Source organism: Eriocheir sinensis, chromosome 36 (assembly GCF_024679095.1).
Source record: "Eriocheir sinensis breed Jianghai 21 chromosome 36, ASM2467909v1, whole genome shotgun sequence".
Lineage (NCBI taxonomy): Eukaryota > Metazoa > Arthropoda > Malacostraca > Decapoda > Varunidae > Eriocheir > Eriocheir sinensis.
Genome location: NC_066544.1, coordinates 6,464,112 through 6,481,777, shown reverse-complemented (window position 1 = coordinate 6,481,777; position 17,666 = coordinate 6,464,112). Strand labels below are relative to the sequence as shown.

At 43.4% G+C, this 17,666-nt stretch overlaps 1 protein-coding gene across 3 annotated transcripts in view; it reads right to left on the bottom strand.

Annotated features, from left to right (window-relative positions):
* Positions 1 to 318: 318 nt before the first annotated feature.
* LOC127007665 (protein FAM214A-like) overlaps positions 319 to 17,666 on the bottom strand; it is a 95,978-nt gene continuing 78,630 nt past the window's right edge. For 2 of the 3 annotated variants that reach the window (XM_050878878.1, XM_050878877.1), the window contains 9 exons: positions 14,763 to 14,958; positions 14,374 to 14,567; positions 11,424 to 11,649; positions 10,948 to 11,171; positions 9,608 to 10,799; positions 7,706 to 9,276; positions 6,760 to 7,096; positions 6,097 to 6,332; positions 319 to 5,171 (listed from right to left, as the gene is read on the bottom strand). In XM_050878878.1, coding sequence (XP_050734835.1) covers positions 5,003 to 5,171; positions 6,097 to 6,332; positions 6,760 to 7,096; positions 7,706 to 9,276; positions 9,608 to 10,799; positions 10,948 to 11,171; positions 11,424 to 11,649; positions 14,374 to 14,567; positions 14,763 to 14,954 — 4,341 coding nt within the window. In that variant the 5' untranslated portion in view covers positions 14,955 to 14,958 and the 3' untranslated portion in view covers positions 319 to 5,002. Of the gene's footprint in view, positions 5,172 to 6,096; positions 6,333 to 6,759; positions 7,097 to 7,705; positions 9,277 to 9,607; positions 10,800 to 10,947; positions 11,172 to 11,423; positions 11,650 to 14,373; positions 14,568 to 14,762; positions 14,959 to 17,666 lie in introns of those variants that run through there. The other variant, XM_050878876.1, reaches the window with a different exon arrangement.

Here is a 17,666-nt window from a genome sequence, read left to right as displayed (position 1 = left end):
AACTCCTTATGCTAGGAGTGCCTGGCACACTACTGGTGTGGTGTCCATCCATGGGCCTGGGTCTTGAGCAAACCTTGAGTGAGCTTCTCATCATCTGCCCAGCACAGTGATGAGACTGCCTAGCAGTGGGGAGGCATGTAATGGGAGGTGTGGCCTATAGTGGATGGGTCTAACTAATGTTGCCCACCTCAGCAAGTAGCCTCAAACAAGTGCAACTAGCTGCTGCCCATTGTTGTTAGGATTTGCTTTGGAAGTCTTCTGTTGGTTCTCTTGTGATAATTCATGCGCCAACAAAAATTAAGGTAATCAAAGTCATAATCAAGCTACAATATTATTTTTAAGATACATTAAGAGTTGGTTAAGCCCATAATAATATAAATAGATGTAGACTATGTACATGTCTGTAATAAAACTAACATCTTTTCACCTACAGAGTACTCTTAAGTCTGGACAGTTGAGGATTTGTCTAAAACTACAGCGAAAGACTTCCTTTTAAGGAGTTATGGCAGAGACTCATCAGACTGGTTGATTCCAGGATGAATTTAGTGAATATTCAATTTAAATGATAAACCAAAATCATGCATTTTAAACTAATTACTGATGAGACACTGCATCCTTAATGTAATAATATAATCTATCATAATCAACATTCACTGTACATTATTTACATTTCAAAGTTAAAGCTGAGAAAAGGAAAGACAAGGAGGAAGCTTTACATTTACCTGATGCTACTCTTTACCAACCCACATCCTTGGTGTGTTCAGGTTCTTCTTAAGTCTCCACAAAACCATGATTTTTGACACAATCTTTGAGTTTAGCGCTATTAGGTAGATTATACTCATCATCCTCCTTAGGTGTTGGAAGTAAATAGTTACTCTAGGCCACTTCCCAAACATTACCTCCTTAACTGTATGAACCTGTGAGCCCTGTGGGATGGGGCTGTAGTAGTGACGGGCTTCTAGTTAACAATGATGACCTTTGCCCTTGTAGTGATGTGGATGCCAGTCTGCTACATAACTTTAACAAGTGCCTAAAAGTTGAATGTAATTGATATGTTAATTGGAAGTAGACCAATCAGGAAACGCTCACTTGCATGATGTAACTGAAGTTCCTGCAAGGTTTACTGAAGAGGACTAAATTAGCATATGCTAATATATATGTATTAAGTTTTCAACACATAATCAGCATAATGTAGCATGCATGTCTTAAGCATTTTTGGAAATATGGTCAGTCCCAATGGTATTCTATATTTGAATTTTTTTAGAGTTCAGACCAGGCACAAGGAACATTTGGCAGCTGTAGTTGTATATATGCACAGATATGCATAAAATAAACAACTCTTTACAATATCTGGTCAATCATATCTTAGCATCAGGCAGCACTCTGGCCTGTGGCTCAGTCAACAAGAAATATTATATTCACTTCCATTACTTTTCCAATACTACACTTTTCCAATTAGCTGACTCATTCACTGTTAGTGCTGAAAGCCTCAAGTGCCAAAATATGTCAAAGTTGTGTTTCAAATACGTATTGTTGCATTAACCAGGTTCATACTAGGAAAAAGATATTGGGGAGCCCTTCATCACAAAGACACAACATTGCTTCACATTGGCAGCCAAGGCAACACTAATTATGATTAAGTCACCCAAACCATCATGGACACATTGTCACAAAGTACATGGAGTCTCAGCTTAAACGTTTGTTATAAACATTCAAGTTGTGCGTGTTTGCTGCATGAAACTTTAACTGCCTCCCTAAAGCACTCGGAAACTGATAATCCTCAACAATTTTATGACACACTTCCTTAGCTTTGATATATTGACAGTGGCACAAGGCTATTGATTCCCAAATGAAGAAATCTAAACCATGAACTGTAAGTCATTCAATATGCATGAGTTTTTTCATGTTAAATGTCTCTCTTACAGACTTCTGGGTGGTGAACTGCTGTACCATAAATTTACCACAAAATCTTTGCTTTAAAGACCCATCCACACAATTGAGCAGTGCCCACAAGCAATTTGCCTGTTGACAGGCTTACCACTTGTGCCCACAGGCAAATGAGTTAAATGCCCATGCTGGTAGTAGAGCGATTTTGCCAGGAACTGCCCTGTAGTACGTCGCTGCCAAACATACGAAGACTTTTTTTTTTTTTTTTTTTTTCCCCCACTTTGCTCCTTTTCTTTTATCACACACATAGCAACAATGATTATGTTACACAGTACTGGCTTTTTGCAGTCCTTCCTGCTACACAGTTGTCATACTGCACATGGCCTTACCAAGAGAACCCATCCTGCCTGGCTTTGACTGGACATTTTGGTTTTTGCCCACATGGCAGTCCACACGGCAGGCAGTCCACACTGCCGTGTGGACAAGAATACAAGCGTGTCCACAGACTTTGCCCAGTGAGGGGCAGTGCCTGATTGTGTGGATGGGGCCTAACATTTCTCATGAATAACATGAAAGACGTCATGGTACATGATGTACTTATTCTAACCCACAAGTTTGAAATACATCTCTACCCTTTGACTCAGCATTACTATCATGGCCATTATCTCAACTCATTGTGCCATTGAATATGTATGCACCTACAATTTGGTCTGAAAATCCACTCTATGCAAAATGACACCTATAGCAGCAAGGCCCAATCATCCATCTCTTCAGCTGTTTTCATTATGAAAACAGTATCACAGCTAGAAAGGGCACCACAACTGCTGCATGACTGGCTCTGTGGCCAGAAACAGAGGAAATTCTAGAAATATTCTGATGTTGACACTGGCCTGCAAAACTGTCAAATGACACTAGCTTTTCCTTGGGATTGTCAGAGGTACTGTCAGCTAAGACATTTTCTTGGCATTTTTATCCATATTCATGACAGACCATCAACATTATGACGTATGGAGGTACAAGTACAATCACATTCACAAATTGCAATAAGGTAGATGTCGGGTACTTTTTTTTACAATCATTTAATGAAGCAGCTGCTTCTGCCTGCATAGGTTTGTAACTGCAGAATGGGACTATCACAAAAATTTTAGTTACATACGAGTGGACTGTTGACCCCAACACTAGTCTCTCCCTTCAAACTGACCTTATTCCTGCTAAGGAGTCGAATCATTACTGATGGTAATTTTTATAACTGAATATGGTACTTTAACACTGATCTCAAACACCTTACATTTTTCAGTGTGTCATTTACTAACCACAAATGTATGATTTTGTTTCCATGGCCTGATAAAGATACAATTACAAAATCAGTGAATGTCAAAAAAGTTTATGATTCAAATATCAGTAGATCCTTCTAAGTGAGGTCACAACATGCAACGTACATAAAATTCAAAATATTAGTTTCTAAAGTGCATTTAATGTAGTACGTACAACCACATAATTTTCCATCATCCACCACTTCCACTAGACTAAGGTAGCTTTTTTTTCCCCCTAGAGCAGAAGTAAAATCACCTTCCACATCAACATTACATCATGCTACCCCTTGTCAATATGATCAATGCCACAAGCTGCAGACTCCCCACAATGCCTCACAAAGGAGCACTTACATCAAGGCCTCCATGACATAATGTCAGTTTAAAGTGATGATGGAGCATCAGATAATTAGATATATCTAAGTCAATTTGGGAAATAAAATCATTTACAGATTTTATGATGTGGATATATCTTGTAGATAGAATATATTGTACATGACAAATATGTATCTATAAATATAGTCATGCAATCTCAGTAGGAAGAGATTCTGGTCACTGTAGAAAGGAGGTATTGCAGACCTAGGTCACCAGAGGGTGAGCAGCTTATCATATTGTCAAACATTTCATGAGTCCAACAATAAAAAATATATATAATACAGGCACATTAATGAATACTGTCATGCAATCTTCATTTAGAAATTCCCATACCAAACATTTTCAAACCCTTCAGGAGTTTTGTCAATTCTCTCGTTTTGTCCACATTCAGCAACTACAGGTTATCACAGTTTAATATGAAACTTTCCAAAATGAAGATGACCGACTTATTACTTACTAAATCTGTCTTAAGTAACAACTAAAGACTTGAGGCAAGTATATCAGTGTTTTCATCTGCAAGTTAATACATTCATAAACCATGTAGTTACTTTTATGAAAAGTAACCACAGTTATGAATAATTTTTTAAGCAAGCATTTTTAAACAAATGTAAGGAACTTCAGACAATATTATTCTTACATGTCATAATTGATAGATATTTCCAATTAAAACTTTCTAAGAATGCATGATATCAATACTTTCTATGATAAAATCAAAGGGAAAGTCAAAACAATTTATAACTTCATAAGACTACAGTGAAAACGGTCATCAAAACTCAACCATAAGTTTATCACATGACTGAAACAACAGACTTTAAAAATAATCTGCATCATTTATAGGCAATACTGAGATCAACTATCATTATTATCAATTAACGCTATCACATGTGCAGACAAATCATCACTTGCACCACTCACAGGCAGTGGTCACCCATGCACAGCTGGCTGCTGCAGTCAGGCTCAGGTCTTTCCTCCCACACACACATACACACACACTCAAGTTCAAGTCAAGCACACAAGTTGATCAGGAACTTATAGGTCATTCAGACTAACATCATCACCTGGGAAACACTTCATACATTTTTCCCTCAGGGTAGTTTCGTCCACATTCAGCAGCTTTATTGGAAGCATTATCTTTGCATTTTAAAATATGAATTAATAACTGGAAGTTATGTCATTATATCTTTACACAATATATCAACCAACTTCATTATACAAGAATATGATATGGTTAAAAACTATTGTTAAATGCACCATTTAGCCATCATCTAAAATTAGGTGTTTTGATAAACTTTATAATCTTTACCTGTGGTTATCCTTAAAAAGCCCTTAGTTTTTGAATGTGCTAAGATTTGAGATGCCCAGGTGACCAGCAGACCACATGCACCATCCCTCATTGAGCTGAAGGAGCATCCAGGAATGTGGCATCTTCTCTACTTCCTTGGGGAAAACTTGGGGTTGGTGGGGCCATGGGTGAAAGAGCGCAACTCATAAGGGACACTGGTCTTGTGGAGATTGGCTGCATCAGCGTCACTCTTGCGGAAGATTAACATGCGGATGTCAGTATGGAGGTAGATTTTGCCAGACTTGGAGCTGACGAACCTGTGAAAACAAGAGGATACATGAGTGCTGACCTCCGTCCTAGGGTTCAATGCATTCGGGCTAAAAATCGGGCAAACAGAGTACTGGGTTTCATCTCAAGGAGCGTAAGCAATAGGAGCGCTGAAGTCATCCTCAAACTTTACTAAGCACTAATTAGACCTCATCTCGATTATGCAGTTCAGTTCTGGTCCCCCTACTATAGAATGGATATCAAGATGTTAGAATCTACAGAGGAGGATGACAAAGATGATTCAGGGGGTGAGAAACTTGCCTTATGAAGACAGGCTGAAGCATTTAAATCAACACTCTCTAGAAAGGCGAAGGTTGCGAGGAGACTTGATCGAAGTCTATAAATGGATGAAGAGCTTTAATAAAGGGGATGCCAATAAGATTTTGATAGTTAAAGAGCCAGGTAGGATGCATAGCAATGGTTTTAAGTTATACAAATTCAGATTCAACAAAGACATAGGTAAGCATTGGTTCACCAATAGAGTGGTGGACGAATGGAACAGGCTTGGGAGCCATGTTGTGGGTGCCAATACCATAGATACATTCAAGAAGAGGTTAGATAAAGCCATGGATGGTGAGGTAAGGTGGGGTTGAGTGTACAGGAGCTGCCTTGTATAGGCCAACTGGCCTCTTGCAGACTCCTTATGTTTTTATGTTCTTTTGTCTATATATTGGAATATGCCTATATTTGTATAAAATACAGGTATTCCTTGAATTACAATGGAGTTTAGTTCTGACATGCAAGTAATGTCAAATTAGCCTGTATTATATTAAATTTCTAGGTTAACAGCCTATCCACAAGTCCAGTAATGCTGCTTTCCACACACTAAGTCATGCCATGATGTGTGTGGTTGCAGGCTTACACATGCTCTTGGAAAAGCTCGGTATAAAGGTCGGCAAGTCAAAAAAACTCTACCTGAGGTGTATGAGGTAACGCAGCCACTGGTGAGCATTGGGATCAGAGTCACTGGCCCCTACTGGCATATTGAGAGTGCGCTGACGAACGAAGGTGCGGGAGTTGGGCGGCATGTCGGACAGGTCATACATCACCACAAACATCTTCACCACAGTGCCGTGCGGGTTGAAGAGAGTCACCTGGACAGTACCTTTGTTGGGAACATGGTAGCCCTTCTTTCCCAGGTTTATATGGCCCTGAAACAACAGCATGAATGTGACTGCAATAAAACTTAATTCGTAAAATATGAAGCTTGAGAAAAAAAAGTTTTCTTGAAATATCAAATATAATGAGCATATAACAGGATGTTAACCACAGACCAAAATTAAGATGGAATATGGGAAAAAAATTGCAATGAGATGTTCAATGACAGAGCTGGAGGAAAAGTGATTATAATACAGCCTGTATGAACCAAGACTAGTTTTTTTTTCTTGAATCCCCTGTATGACATCACTTTGATGGGTTATGTGCCCAACATAAGTGTTGATGGGGAAGTGATCCATATATTTCTGGGTTTGAAGCAAGAGTATCTAAATGGTATGTAAATGTGCAGTGTTGATCTCCCAACCTGTCCCAATTTGGGAAAGAATTTAATTAATTAAGCAAGACTGATTAATATCTTACCATGTAGGGAGAGGAGATCTGGTCATTATCACAGAGGGTGTAGAAGAACACAGTAACAGGCTTTGTGGTGCGCTTGGGACAGAAGGCTCCCGAGGCTGCTATCTCTGCTGTGAAGCCCTGCACAGTTGACACAGGCTCCAGCCGCCCATTCAACACACATTCCTCAAAGCTGCCCAGGAGATTGGAGCAAGTGACAGTGGCTGGGGCCGAGGTGGACAGCTGGCTGGGTTTGTAGGTGTTGCTCTGCAGCACATTGTTGACGTTCAGCTCCACAGAGTAGCTTTCATCCTCTTCGCTGTCACACGTGTACAGGGCACTGCAGTGGAACGATGTCGATCTAAAATTTTTTCGTGAAAGGGTCAGTCAAAAAGCAACTTTACACCAACCAATAACCTAGATTGAGGTGATGGAAAACTATCAAACTTAAGATAGGGAAGTGATGTAGGCAGTACCATCTCTGTGCAATACTGCAGTCCATACTGAATTCCATGAGGAACTACTGTATGAAATGCAAGCTATATCTGAGAAGCATGCTTAACATGTACACCCCTTATGATAGCAACCTAAAATAGTATTCACCCCTAGCATTCGTGGAGTAAGGAGGCTGACCCTCATGAATTTGTAAAATCCTTCAATAATCAATACCCTCCTTGAATGTATGTACCTTAAAGTGTAAGTGACTTTACAAATTCCTTAAAGCCCATTGCCAGTGCCTGAAAACACAATTAGCTGTCATAACAATCAAAGGTGTAGGGCACTATACTGTACGAGATGTGAGGTATCCTTTGAACCTTCAAGTTGCTTACTAATGCAGGTACTCCTGGAATTTGCAAATCTGCAAATATAAGGGATTAACTCTACACATACTGAAATAGAACAAGAGTTGAAATAACTAAAAACAATTAAAAACTAGAGCAACCCTTCATTTCTCCCATGACTAACTCACCTCTTGATAGCAGCAACACAGTTAAGTGTGGAGTCATAGTCAAAGCGCTTCCCTTTCCTAAGAGGTGCTGGAGATGAAGTGAGGGGCAAGCCAGTTTTGCTATGGAACACCATATTTGTGGCAGAATCCAAAGATCTTCGGAACTGAGCTTTTGCACTGGCAGAGGGAATGGGAACCCCCTTTCCATTGCATATTTTTTCAACTTCATCATCAATGTTGTTCTCCTGGTCCTCCAGCACTTCCATTTCTTGATTTTCACTGCCATCAAGCTGCCTCTGCTCTTCTGACTCCTTCCAGTCCATATCATCTTCCTCAAGCTTTATCTGTTTGTTACCCTGAGTGATGTCCTGAGTTTGATGATACGTTTTTGTCATCAAGTGTTTGAGCAAACTAGTGCTCTTCACAAACCCTTCACGAGTATCCCGTAAGGATCTCTCTAGGTCTTTGCCATTCTGCACTGGAATATTCTGGCTAACAACTTCCACTGATGTCCTTTCTTTGCTTGGAATGGCCACTGCAGAATGACTTTCAGATTTCAGGATTTCATTAGACCTTTGAACTTCAAAATTTAATGCCCTTTTGACAAAGTCTTTTCCTCCAAAAGATGTTTTACTCTTCCCAGTTTCTTGGCAATGATTCTGTTCATCATCCAGGACTCTTCTATTGTCCTTTTGAATACTTGATAAAAGTGCACTAAATGGACTCTTCCCTAGTGTTTGCGAAATTTGCTTCATGGGCTGAGATATGACTGGTTTAGCTGGTTCGCTACTGGCAGTGAAGACACTCATCTTCAGGGTAATCTTCTTAGCCTCAACACATTTCATTTCACTTGATGACGATTGCACACTTTTTCCACTAAAATTTTTTGTATCACATTTGTTGATCTCACTGGACACTCCTTTACTCACATTATCACAAGACACCATACTTATATCTTTGCACACTCTGGTCCGATATGACTCACGGCTATCAACTAAAGTCTTACAACTAGGAATATCACAATGCTTCTCGCCACTGCGTGCTATGGCTTCAAGAAACAGGTTTTCGGGACTAGAGGGAAGCTCTTGCACACCTTCTCTTCCTCTGCCCCAATTTTTATTATGGCACCTTTCACTATATTGTCCTTGAGAGCTTATGGAAGTAAGATATGCTGGTCCCATATTTTTCTTGCCTTCATTCCATGATTGATCAGCTGCCTTCTCTCTTTTCTCTAGATTGTCTAAATGTTCAGCTTTACTACCAATTAGTGCAGATTCATAATTTTCTTCCTTCCAGCACTTTGCTCTATCTTTCAGCAATTTAGAAACATAATTCTTATTTTCCCATGACTTGCTGCCAGCACTACTGTCCCCCACCATGCCTGACCCAGATGTCTTGGCTTCTGAGCCCCGTGGGGACACAGGTTCATATGATCCCCTGTGACGATCCATGCGCAGGGGAGGAAGCGGAGCTGGTTGCCGCAACACACTCAGTATCTCCATGGTCTCCTTAGGAGTCAGGTCAAAGTTAACTTTTGTGTGTAACAGTCGGCTGGGACTCACTTCTCGTTGCTTCATTCCCTGTTTCAGTTCCTGTAACATTAATTTAGTCATTTTTTTTCTCTGTAGAACAGAATACAGGATAAAAGTGACTGAGTTTGATCAATATTTGCAAATTGAAAAAGAAAATAGTGGTTAAAGTGATGGCTGCATGATATGGCTAAGAAATAAGTCTGTCTTATGCAAGAAATCAGTGGTAGAGAAAACTACAAATGAGGAGCCAGTTTTTTTTCACAATATAAAATTTAAACCCTACAATGAAAACAACATATGAAATGTAAGATGTCTGAAGTACAGTATCTGGAAAGTTTTATCAGCATAATTCTAATTCCAAATCCATGGGCATGAATACAGGCAGACCCACCTTAGCAGACAGCTGTGCTGACATGTGTTCCTCTGTGCTACCCACTTCTGACAGGTCTTCAATGCTGGAACATAGGTGCTTGCCAGTATGGGAGCAACAGGGTCTCATCTGATCATCCAATACCTTGGGAAGTTCATTCCCTTCTTTAGTCAACCCACTAAGCTTACTGGTTCCTTGCTTCACACGAGTGCTACGCTGAGCACTCTCCTGATCGTCAATGGGGTGCGAGGCCTCAGAGATGGACAGAGACTTCTGATAATACTCCCGCTTGCAGGTCTGGTGCTCTCCCTGGTACTCATATTCACTCAGGTATTCTCCGCGCCTTTTTACCCCTTGATCTCTGCTACCCTCCTGAACACTGCTGCCGCTAGACATTGATGGCTCAACAACGCCCCTCAGCTTGGCATATAGGTGAGGCTCCTCATACTCCCCTACAGGCACTCCATCACTTTGTACACCCATGGGCTCAGGGTACTCCCCTATCAGGGTATGGGTGTCTGGCAGGTCAAGGGATTGATATTCTGGGTAGTGCTGATACTTGCCTCCCCTTGGAGATACCTGTGTCAGTGTCTTCTGCTGGGAGCTGTAGCTGCATGGGTTCAGAGAGAGAGGAGTCTGCTGTGGGTGAAGGGTGACTTGCTGGGGCTTATGCTGTATCACCTGCTGTACCTGTGGCCAACACATCTGTGGTCTGTTGTACACTAGCTGTGGTCTGCGGTATGGCTGGTAAGAACCTGAGAAGTCAAATCCAAATGAGCTCTGTGTCAGCTGATGGTGGTGGGGCTGAGGGTGGTGATGGTGGTGGTGGTGGGATGCATGCATCACATCAGCCCTTGGGGGACATACAGAGTCCATGGTAGGCTGGTGGACTACAGGAGTCATGGGGTAGCGTGCCTGGGTCCAGGAGAAAGGGTGTGTGGTGGGTGCAGGTCTGATCATCATGGTAATATCCGGAGGTTTGGTGTTCTGTGGTGCCGGTGGTCTGGGGCGGCAGATGAGGTGCTCAGGTGTTTCCAACGAGGGGGAGCCTGAGCGGGATGGAGACTGGTAGCGACGAGGAAAGCGAGTGAGGGAATGAGGGGGATCCAAGAGAGATTCTCCGAGCTGTGTGTCTGGCGATTCACTGCGGGTAATTCTTGTGTTTTCTGCGATTTTGGCCTTCATCACACTTCTCCGAAGATCTTCATCGCACCTGTTAAATTGCAAAAAAAAAAATTCATGTCTATAATACTAAAAGAAATCTAATCTGGCTAGATTAAGAATATTTATTGATTAGGTTGTTTAGTATATAGATGTAATATAATTTCAGCATATGTTTTAGGAAGCAAAGCCATTCTTACCTGCTACCATCTGTCTTGGCCTGGGAGGAGGAGGAGGGAGATGAAGATGGAGATGCAGTAGTGGCGGTGGAGGGGGTAGCAGTTGTACAGGAAGAGGCAGTGGAAGAGGAAGAGAATTCAGGATATGTCTCAGACACACACATGCCAGCTTCCAGCTCTTCATGTGGCTCTGGACACTCCACCACTGGGACGTTCTCACTGCGAGGGAGTGACCTCACAGACACCTGCAGCACACAAACATGAACCTTAGTACCAAGGGTTCACTAAGGTAGAAATTCATACCTTCACACATAAAGCCTTTACTTTTAGTATTAAATTAAAAGTGAAAAACACAAAACAACCAAAAGCACTACATACAAATGAAGTATTCCTTTGTGACATGAGAATCCTAATGGTAGTATTTATGGCAGTTAAGGCTTATTCCAGTCAATGAGATGACAGCTTCAGAAAATGAGGCATGACTGCAGTGCACTCACCTTGATGGAGGTATCCTGCCCCATGTAGGTGATGGGAAACACATGCTCCTCTGCCTCAGCAGTGAACTTTGAACAGAAGACGGGTGAGGTGACAGTGAGACGGTAGAGCACATTGGGTGGGCGACAACCTCCAGACACACTGAGCCAGGCGGAGAGTTGGGAGAAGTGTAGGAAGGAACGCACAGCTGCTATCAGGGACCAGCCTGTGGTGGTGGCCTCAGGCAGCCTGGAAGAAAGGAGGGAGGGGTGTTATGAGAATGGCTGTTACTTTCCTGACTATGAAGACTGCTAAGTAACATTGTTCTTAAGTTACAGTGCTCGACTCAAGACTTTGTGGAGAGTTCAATCCCAGCTCATGGCAGCTTCTTGGTGAGAAGTGGCACTCTTGTAACCCTAGCAGAGCTATAATGATCCAAGCTGCCTAGCTTTGGGGGATCCTTTGAATCCCTTTAAGTTTCATCAGAATTGCCATCAGCATTCTAAGGTACATTTATAAAATGTGTTTGAGGAAATGTAGTGCGGCGACTATGCCTGATGAACGAGCCTCCCATAACCCACTTAACCAGTGGGGTACCTCTTTGGCCGACTCGGTAGGGAGTGGCTCTCTCGTCACGCTGGTCGCGGGTTCAATCCCATCCCAGGCAGCCGGTGCATACCCTCTCCTGGTGTTGATTAATTTCTCGTGTGTTGTTTCAATACACGCAGAGGTCGTGTTGGGAAATAGATAGAAAAATAAGCTCCCGGAGCATGACAGAAACAACAGGAATAAATGGTTGATGGTACAGTACTTTCTTCTGTGGAGAGTCCTGGGAGCTTAAAATCAATTAGATTTTTTTGTGATTGTTATGCATATCATTGCCATAATATTCATCATCAAGTTTCAGATAATTTGGAAAAAAAAGAATAAAAAATAAAGAAATAAGTATAATTCAATACTACTGAGTTATCCTTTGACCAAGGCTGATGAAAAAAGATGCACCTTATAGTAACCCAGTCATATTTCAAAGCTCAGAATTTCGAATTTAGTTAGTCAAGGATTTTTTTTTGTGGTGGTCTGGAATATATATATATATATTTTTGATGAGATTTAAAATTATGCAACCCCTATTGGGATGAGTCAGAAAATCGGTCAGATCTTTTGTTTTAAAAATCTAGCGATAGAATTATGTCATAGTGACTGGAAGACGGTCCACAAACCTAGAGATTTTTCTTCATGTTGATTTTCAGAAATTTGTTGAACAATACCTTAACAGCTGTTTTTAACAGTTCTCTGTGTCATTTGGAGAGTAACGGGAGAGCTACTTTTGACCATTAAGCAAAATAGGTATATTAACAATTATACTTCAATTCCAAGAGCAAATTATGATTAGTTTGTGAAGGCTCTGTCTGATTGTCCTAAAATGCCTACTGCTAGTGATGTGGTGACATGACTCCATGTAGTGGGGGAAGTGTCTCAAAATGCATGAGAAATTTATCTGGCCCAGAAAATGGGAAATAAACTTTCCAATATTGGGGATTGAGCCCGCGACCAGCCGGGTGGGAAGGCAACTCTCTACAAATTAGCTGAAGGTACCCCACAGCTAGGTGGATTTTGGGAGGCTTTCAATGTCAAGCAGGTCACTACAACAAAAGGGCACAACGCCACCACCAGATGATAAGTGTACAAAAAAATAGAAAATGCCATAATAAGAACAAAGGTAACTGGAAACAATGAAAAAAAGTAGCTAAGATTGGTTATAAAGAATAATATTAAATTATGACTAGTGACAAACTTAGTAATATCCACAGTGAAGCAATCACAGTACTGTCCTATCAGATGTCTAACTATGCTGGCAGCGAACTAGCCGGTAATACTTTATAAGAAGTCCGCCTCCCCCTCCGCCACTCTAGCCCCCCCTACCCCCCAAGACAAGCCTGGGGAATTGTGTGGAACTGGAGTTTTTTTTTTTTTTTTTGGGGGGGGGGAGGAGGAGGAGCCAAAATCACTGAAAAATGGGTTCCAAAATTTCCCTAGAAAAATTCCCTAGTCTCAAAAGTAAGGAAAGTCCCAACTTTAAAACTAACAGCCCCCCTTGCCCCCCTTGGACCCCCCCACATGTATGATGCTCCGGAATTTTTTTTTTTTTTGGTGGGGAGCATATTTAAACTACTCTAACCGAACTTTATGGTAACGAGGGAGCTTCACCCCCCTCGACCTCCATCCTAACCAAGGGGGGCTGTGCCCCCCCTGGACCCCCCCTGCTTCCAAAATATCCCTAGAAAAATCCCTAAATTAAGGAAAATTCCCTACATGGGGGGGTCCAGGGGGGGCACAGGGGGGGCGAAGCCCCCTCGTTAGCAGGTCGTAAAGTTCGGTTGGAGTAGTTTAAATATGCTCCCCACCAAAAAAAAAGATTTTCCGGTGCATCATACATGTGGGGGGCCCAGAGGGGGGTGCAGCCCCCCTTTGGTTAGCAGGGGGGCGAGGGGGGCTGTTAGGTTATAAAGTTAGTACTTTCCTTACTTTCGAGACTAGGGAATTTTCCTTCATTTAGTGATTTTTCTAGGGAAATTTTGGAAGCCTATTTTTCAGTGATTTTGGCTTCCCCCCCCAAACCCCGGTTCCCCAGGCTTGTCTTGGGGGGTAGGGGGGGCTGGAGTGGCGAAGGGGGAGGCGGACTTCTTATAAAGTATTACCAACTAGCCCTTCACAGAGTGACAAGTGTTGCACTGTTATTGAATTTCTAAGCTTGCTAATTATTCTTACACTAGTTAAAAGGATACATAATTGAAGCATTTAGAAAGAAAGAAAGACAGTCAGAGAGGGGGGAGGGGGGCTTTATGATACATACTAATGCCAACAACCCTAATAAAAATAGAAAACAAAAGCTTAAACACACAATGACCGTTCTCCAGTTCGGGATGCAAGCAGTCCCTCATGACAGCCTCCAAGCGGTGTCCAGGCCCTTACCTGCGGTCAGAGATGGTGAAGTTCCATTGCTCAATCAGCCGGAGGTTCTGCGAAGGCGCGGTGGTCGTGTCCAGGGTAGTGGCCAGCGCCGCCCCGTGCCGACACTCCGGGGCCACCAGCACCTCCAGCGTCACGCCCACCCCCACGCCCCACATCACCCGCAGCTGCCGCACCAACGCACTCGCCTGCATGCACTGCAATAAGAGGTATAGCTATAGCGAATGCTTCCATTGCATGTATTTGTTTCCGTAAGTTTCCGAAATCAGTGAAGAATCAAATTTTAAACAAAGGAAAATTGCATCGCTGAACTATACAAACTGAAAAGTGGAGTTGTGTGTATGAGTAAGGTGGGCGTGTGGGTGTGTGTCGGCACTGGGCAGGGAGCTTACCACGTGATGGCTGGGATCGCAGGAGTGCTTGTGCTGGAGCTGGTGGGGCAGGGGACAGTGAGGCCCCGCGTGGTAGCCTCGTTCCCCGCCAGGCGTCCTCCCCTCCACCACCAGGATGGCCAGCGCCGTGAACACCTCCCACGGGTCCCCAGGCCCATGCCCCCCGACCTCCTCGACGCTACTCGACCTCATCTTCCTGTGAAAGATAACATACACAGCTATTACACTCCTGTACTCAATCGATCTAACAAAATTGGTTAATTTGTGAAAAGTTGTGCGATCGCTGTTACCATATGGTTCCGGGTTGAAGGTTCGAATCAGCATTATTTCCTTTAAACCTCCACTTACAAATGTTGCCACCATGCCTTCCTTTAATAAAGAAACAGCACCTACACCTCCTATCCACCTGTGTGCATACTATGCCCCTCACCGCCGCCAGCAGACCACGTGACTTCCGGGGCCTCACCTCACGAGAGGTCTGGCAAGAGGCGGCCCCGCGTGAACACAGGACAGGTCGGCGGGTGGGATGAGCCGCCGCGCCGCCGCCTGGCCATGAACCTGCGGCGGGGTGGGTCACCTTCTGCCACCCTGCCCCTGGCGGCGCGGGGCTCCTGTCGCCGCCTACGTGTACCTCCTCCCTCCACCACTAAACACATGCACCCGATAACTTTCCACAATGCTTCCCCAGGGAGGGCCGCGAGGGATCTGGGACAATTTATAGTGTCTACGCAATGGGACCCACGATTATTCATGCAAGTGATGCAACCAATCTATTCCAATCCCTTCCAGGACCTCTGATTCGGGGTCATGGCGTATATGTTTTCCTCATTTTGGCATTAGTGTGAAGAATAGTCTGGGTCATAGACATCAGCATGGCTTGGTATCGATAAATCTCTATCTTTCCGTTGACACAGTGGCCGTGCCTGCCTGCACCACTCACCACCTACACCACACCCACCCACGGGCCTATCCGGGGACTCCCAGCCACAACTACCACCACTACCCAACTTCACCTGCCAACTCAATAAGTCCTCCAACCTGCTCCTCCACCACCATCACCACTACCAAAGCACTCTAGCTCTGATCCTTCCGAGCCGTTTCCCAACCCAGCAACAGTCTTTGATATAACCTACCACTGTCCCATTGATCCCCTGACATTCACTCGTCCAGGCTACTTCCCTCCTGTCCGGTCTAGTCCAGCCCAATTGCCCCGCCCCGCCCCGCCCCTCCCGCCGCAAGCCCTGACCCTGCCACATTGATAATCACTATAACTTACACCTCGCCGGACAAACATCAAAGTCGCGTCGCCAATCAAGAATCAATGTATGTCAGTGACCCACAAACGCAGGAAAACTACCACTTTTCCAACGCTGTACAGATCCCTCACAGCTTCCCAGGAGAGCAACAAGTTGAGGGCATTGACAAAAACTGCCACAAAATTTACAAGCGGCTCGTAAACGGGCAACACGCTGCTCGGTCCCGCTTGCCTGCCGTCCACCCCGCCGAGTTCTCTGACTTCTCTCCTCTCCTTTCCTTTCTCAGACAAGACACTTTCGTTCGCCTACTCACGATGCCAACGATCACACACTTCATTCACTATCCACTATTTCTACGGCAGCTAATCTCTATACGGAGACACGACATGTAAACAAACTGTACATTAAAGAGAAAGAATACAAGAATCCCCAACCCCAAATAATCATCGTAGTTGCAAGGAAAATCGCTTGGAGCATGAGCTAGTGAGGTGGCAACATTGCTTCCCGTCGAACCAGCGCGGAGCAGCGGCGATGGCGGTGCGGCTGCGGCCCGTCAGGTCAGTGGCAGCATGACCGTCCATCCCCTGGGGCGAGGCGTTGACCTGCACCTCAACCCGCCCACATCATGCAGTCCTTCCCGCCCCTCCTCACCTCACAGTCCCGTCATGCAGTCTTCTCCCCCCTCATGACCACCCCGCCATGTCTTCTTCCCCCATTGCAACCCGTTATGCAGTTCAATCGTATATACTCCAACAAAAAATAATGCATTACCTTGTGTCATGCAACTGTGCGATGAAACTACTTCCTTTGTACTAGGTCTGCAAGGCAAAAAATAAACTCGTACTTAGTTTTTTTTCTTTTTAACTTTGGAAAATGTGTTGCGTTAAAACGTGATAAAACTTTGATGCAACCCTTTCATTAGGCGCTGCACACACACACACACACACACACACACACACACACCATGGAAAAATATAGTTTACCTAATATTTACCTCCATGCAACACCCTTGAACTAACACAACAAAACAAACAAAACAAATGCAGTTTCGTGAAGGTTAACTTGGATAAATGAACCGTATAATTTTGAGTGCTGAAAATAGAATAGCCACAAAATAATGAAAAAATAAAATAAAAATAGTTCACCTAGACTGTTTCACTGCGTCACGCTTGAGTCTCGCAAGTGCAATAGTGATGATATAATTCAAACTGATGATAGCGATGATATGATCCGTATTGAAGATAGCGATGATATAATTCGTATCGATGCTCGTCGTGATAACAAATTCAATGGACTAGGAATAGATATGGCCATTACTATGACTTTAACAGTAAGACTTTAAGAATGAAAAAAAGTCGTCAAATGTGAAAACTCTGCATGTGTAGTGTCGGCGGGGTTCAACACGGGCGGTGCAGAGCGGGGTGATGAAATGCCACATTATCAAACGTTTAGGAACTTAGGGCCATATTTTTAAACATTTCTGCGCCCAAGAACACGTAATTTACTAGTCTTTCGTGGGAGTTTAGGGCATTTCCAAGGGTACTTTTATGACCCTGGTGGTAGTCTGAGCCTTCTTCTGTACCGTGAACCTAAAAGAACACTCATTAGAACTCGATTAACCTCCTTTTTGGCCTTTGGAAATAGTTGA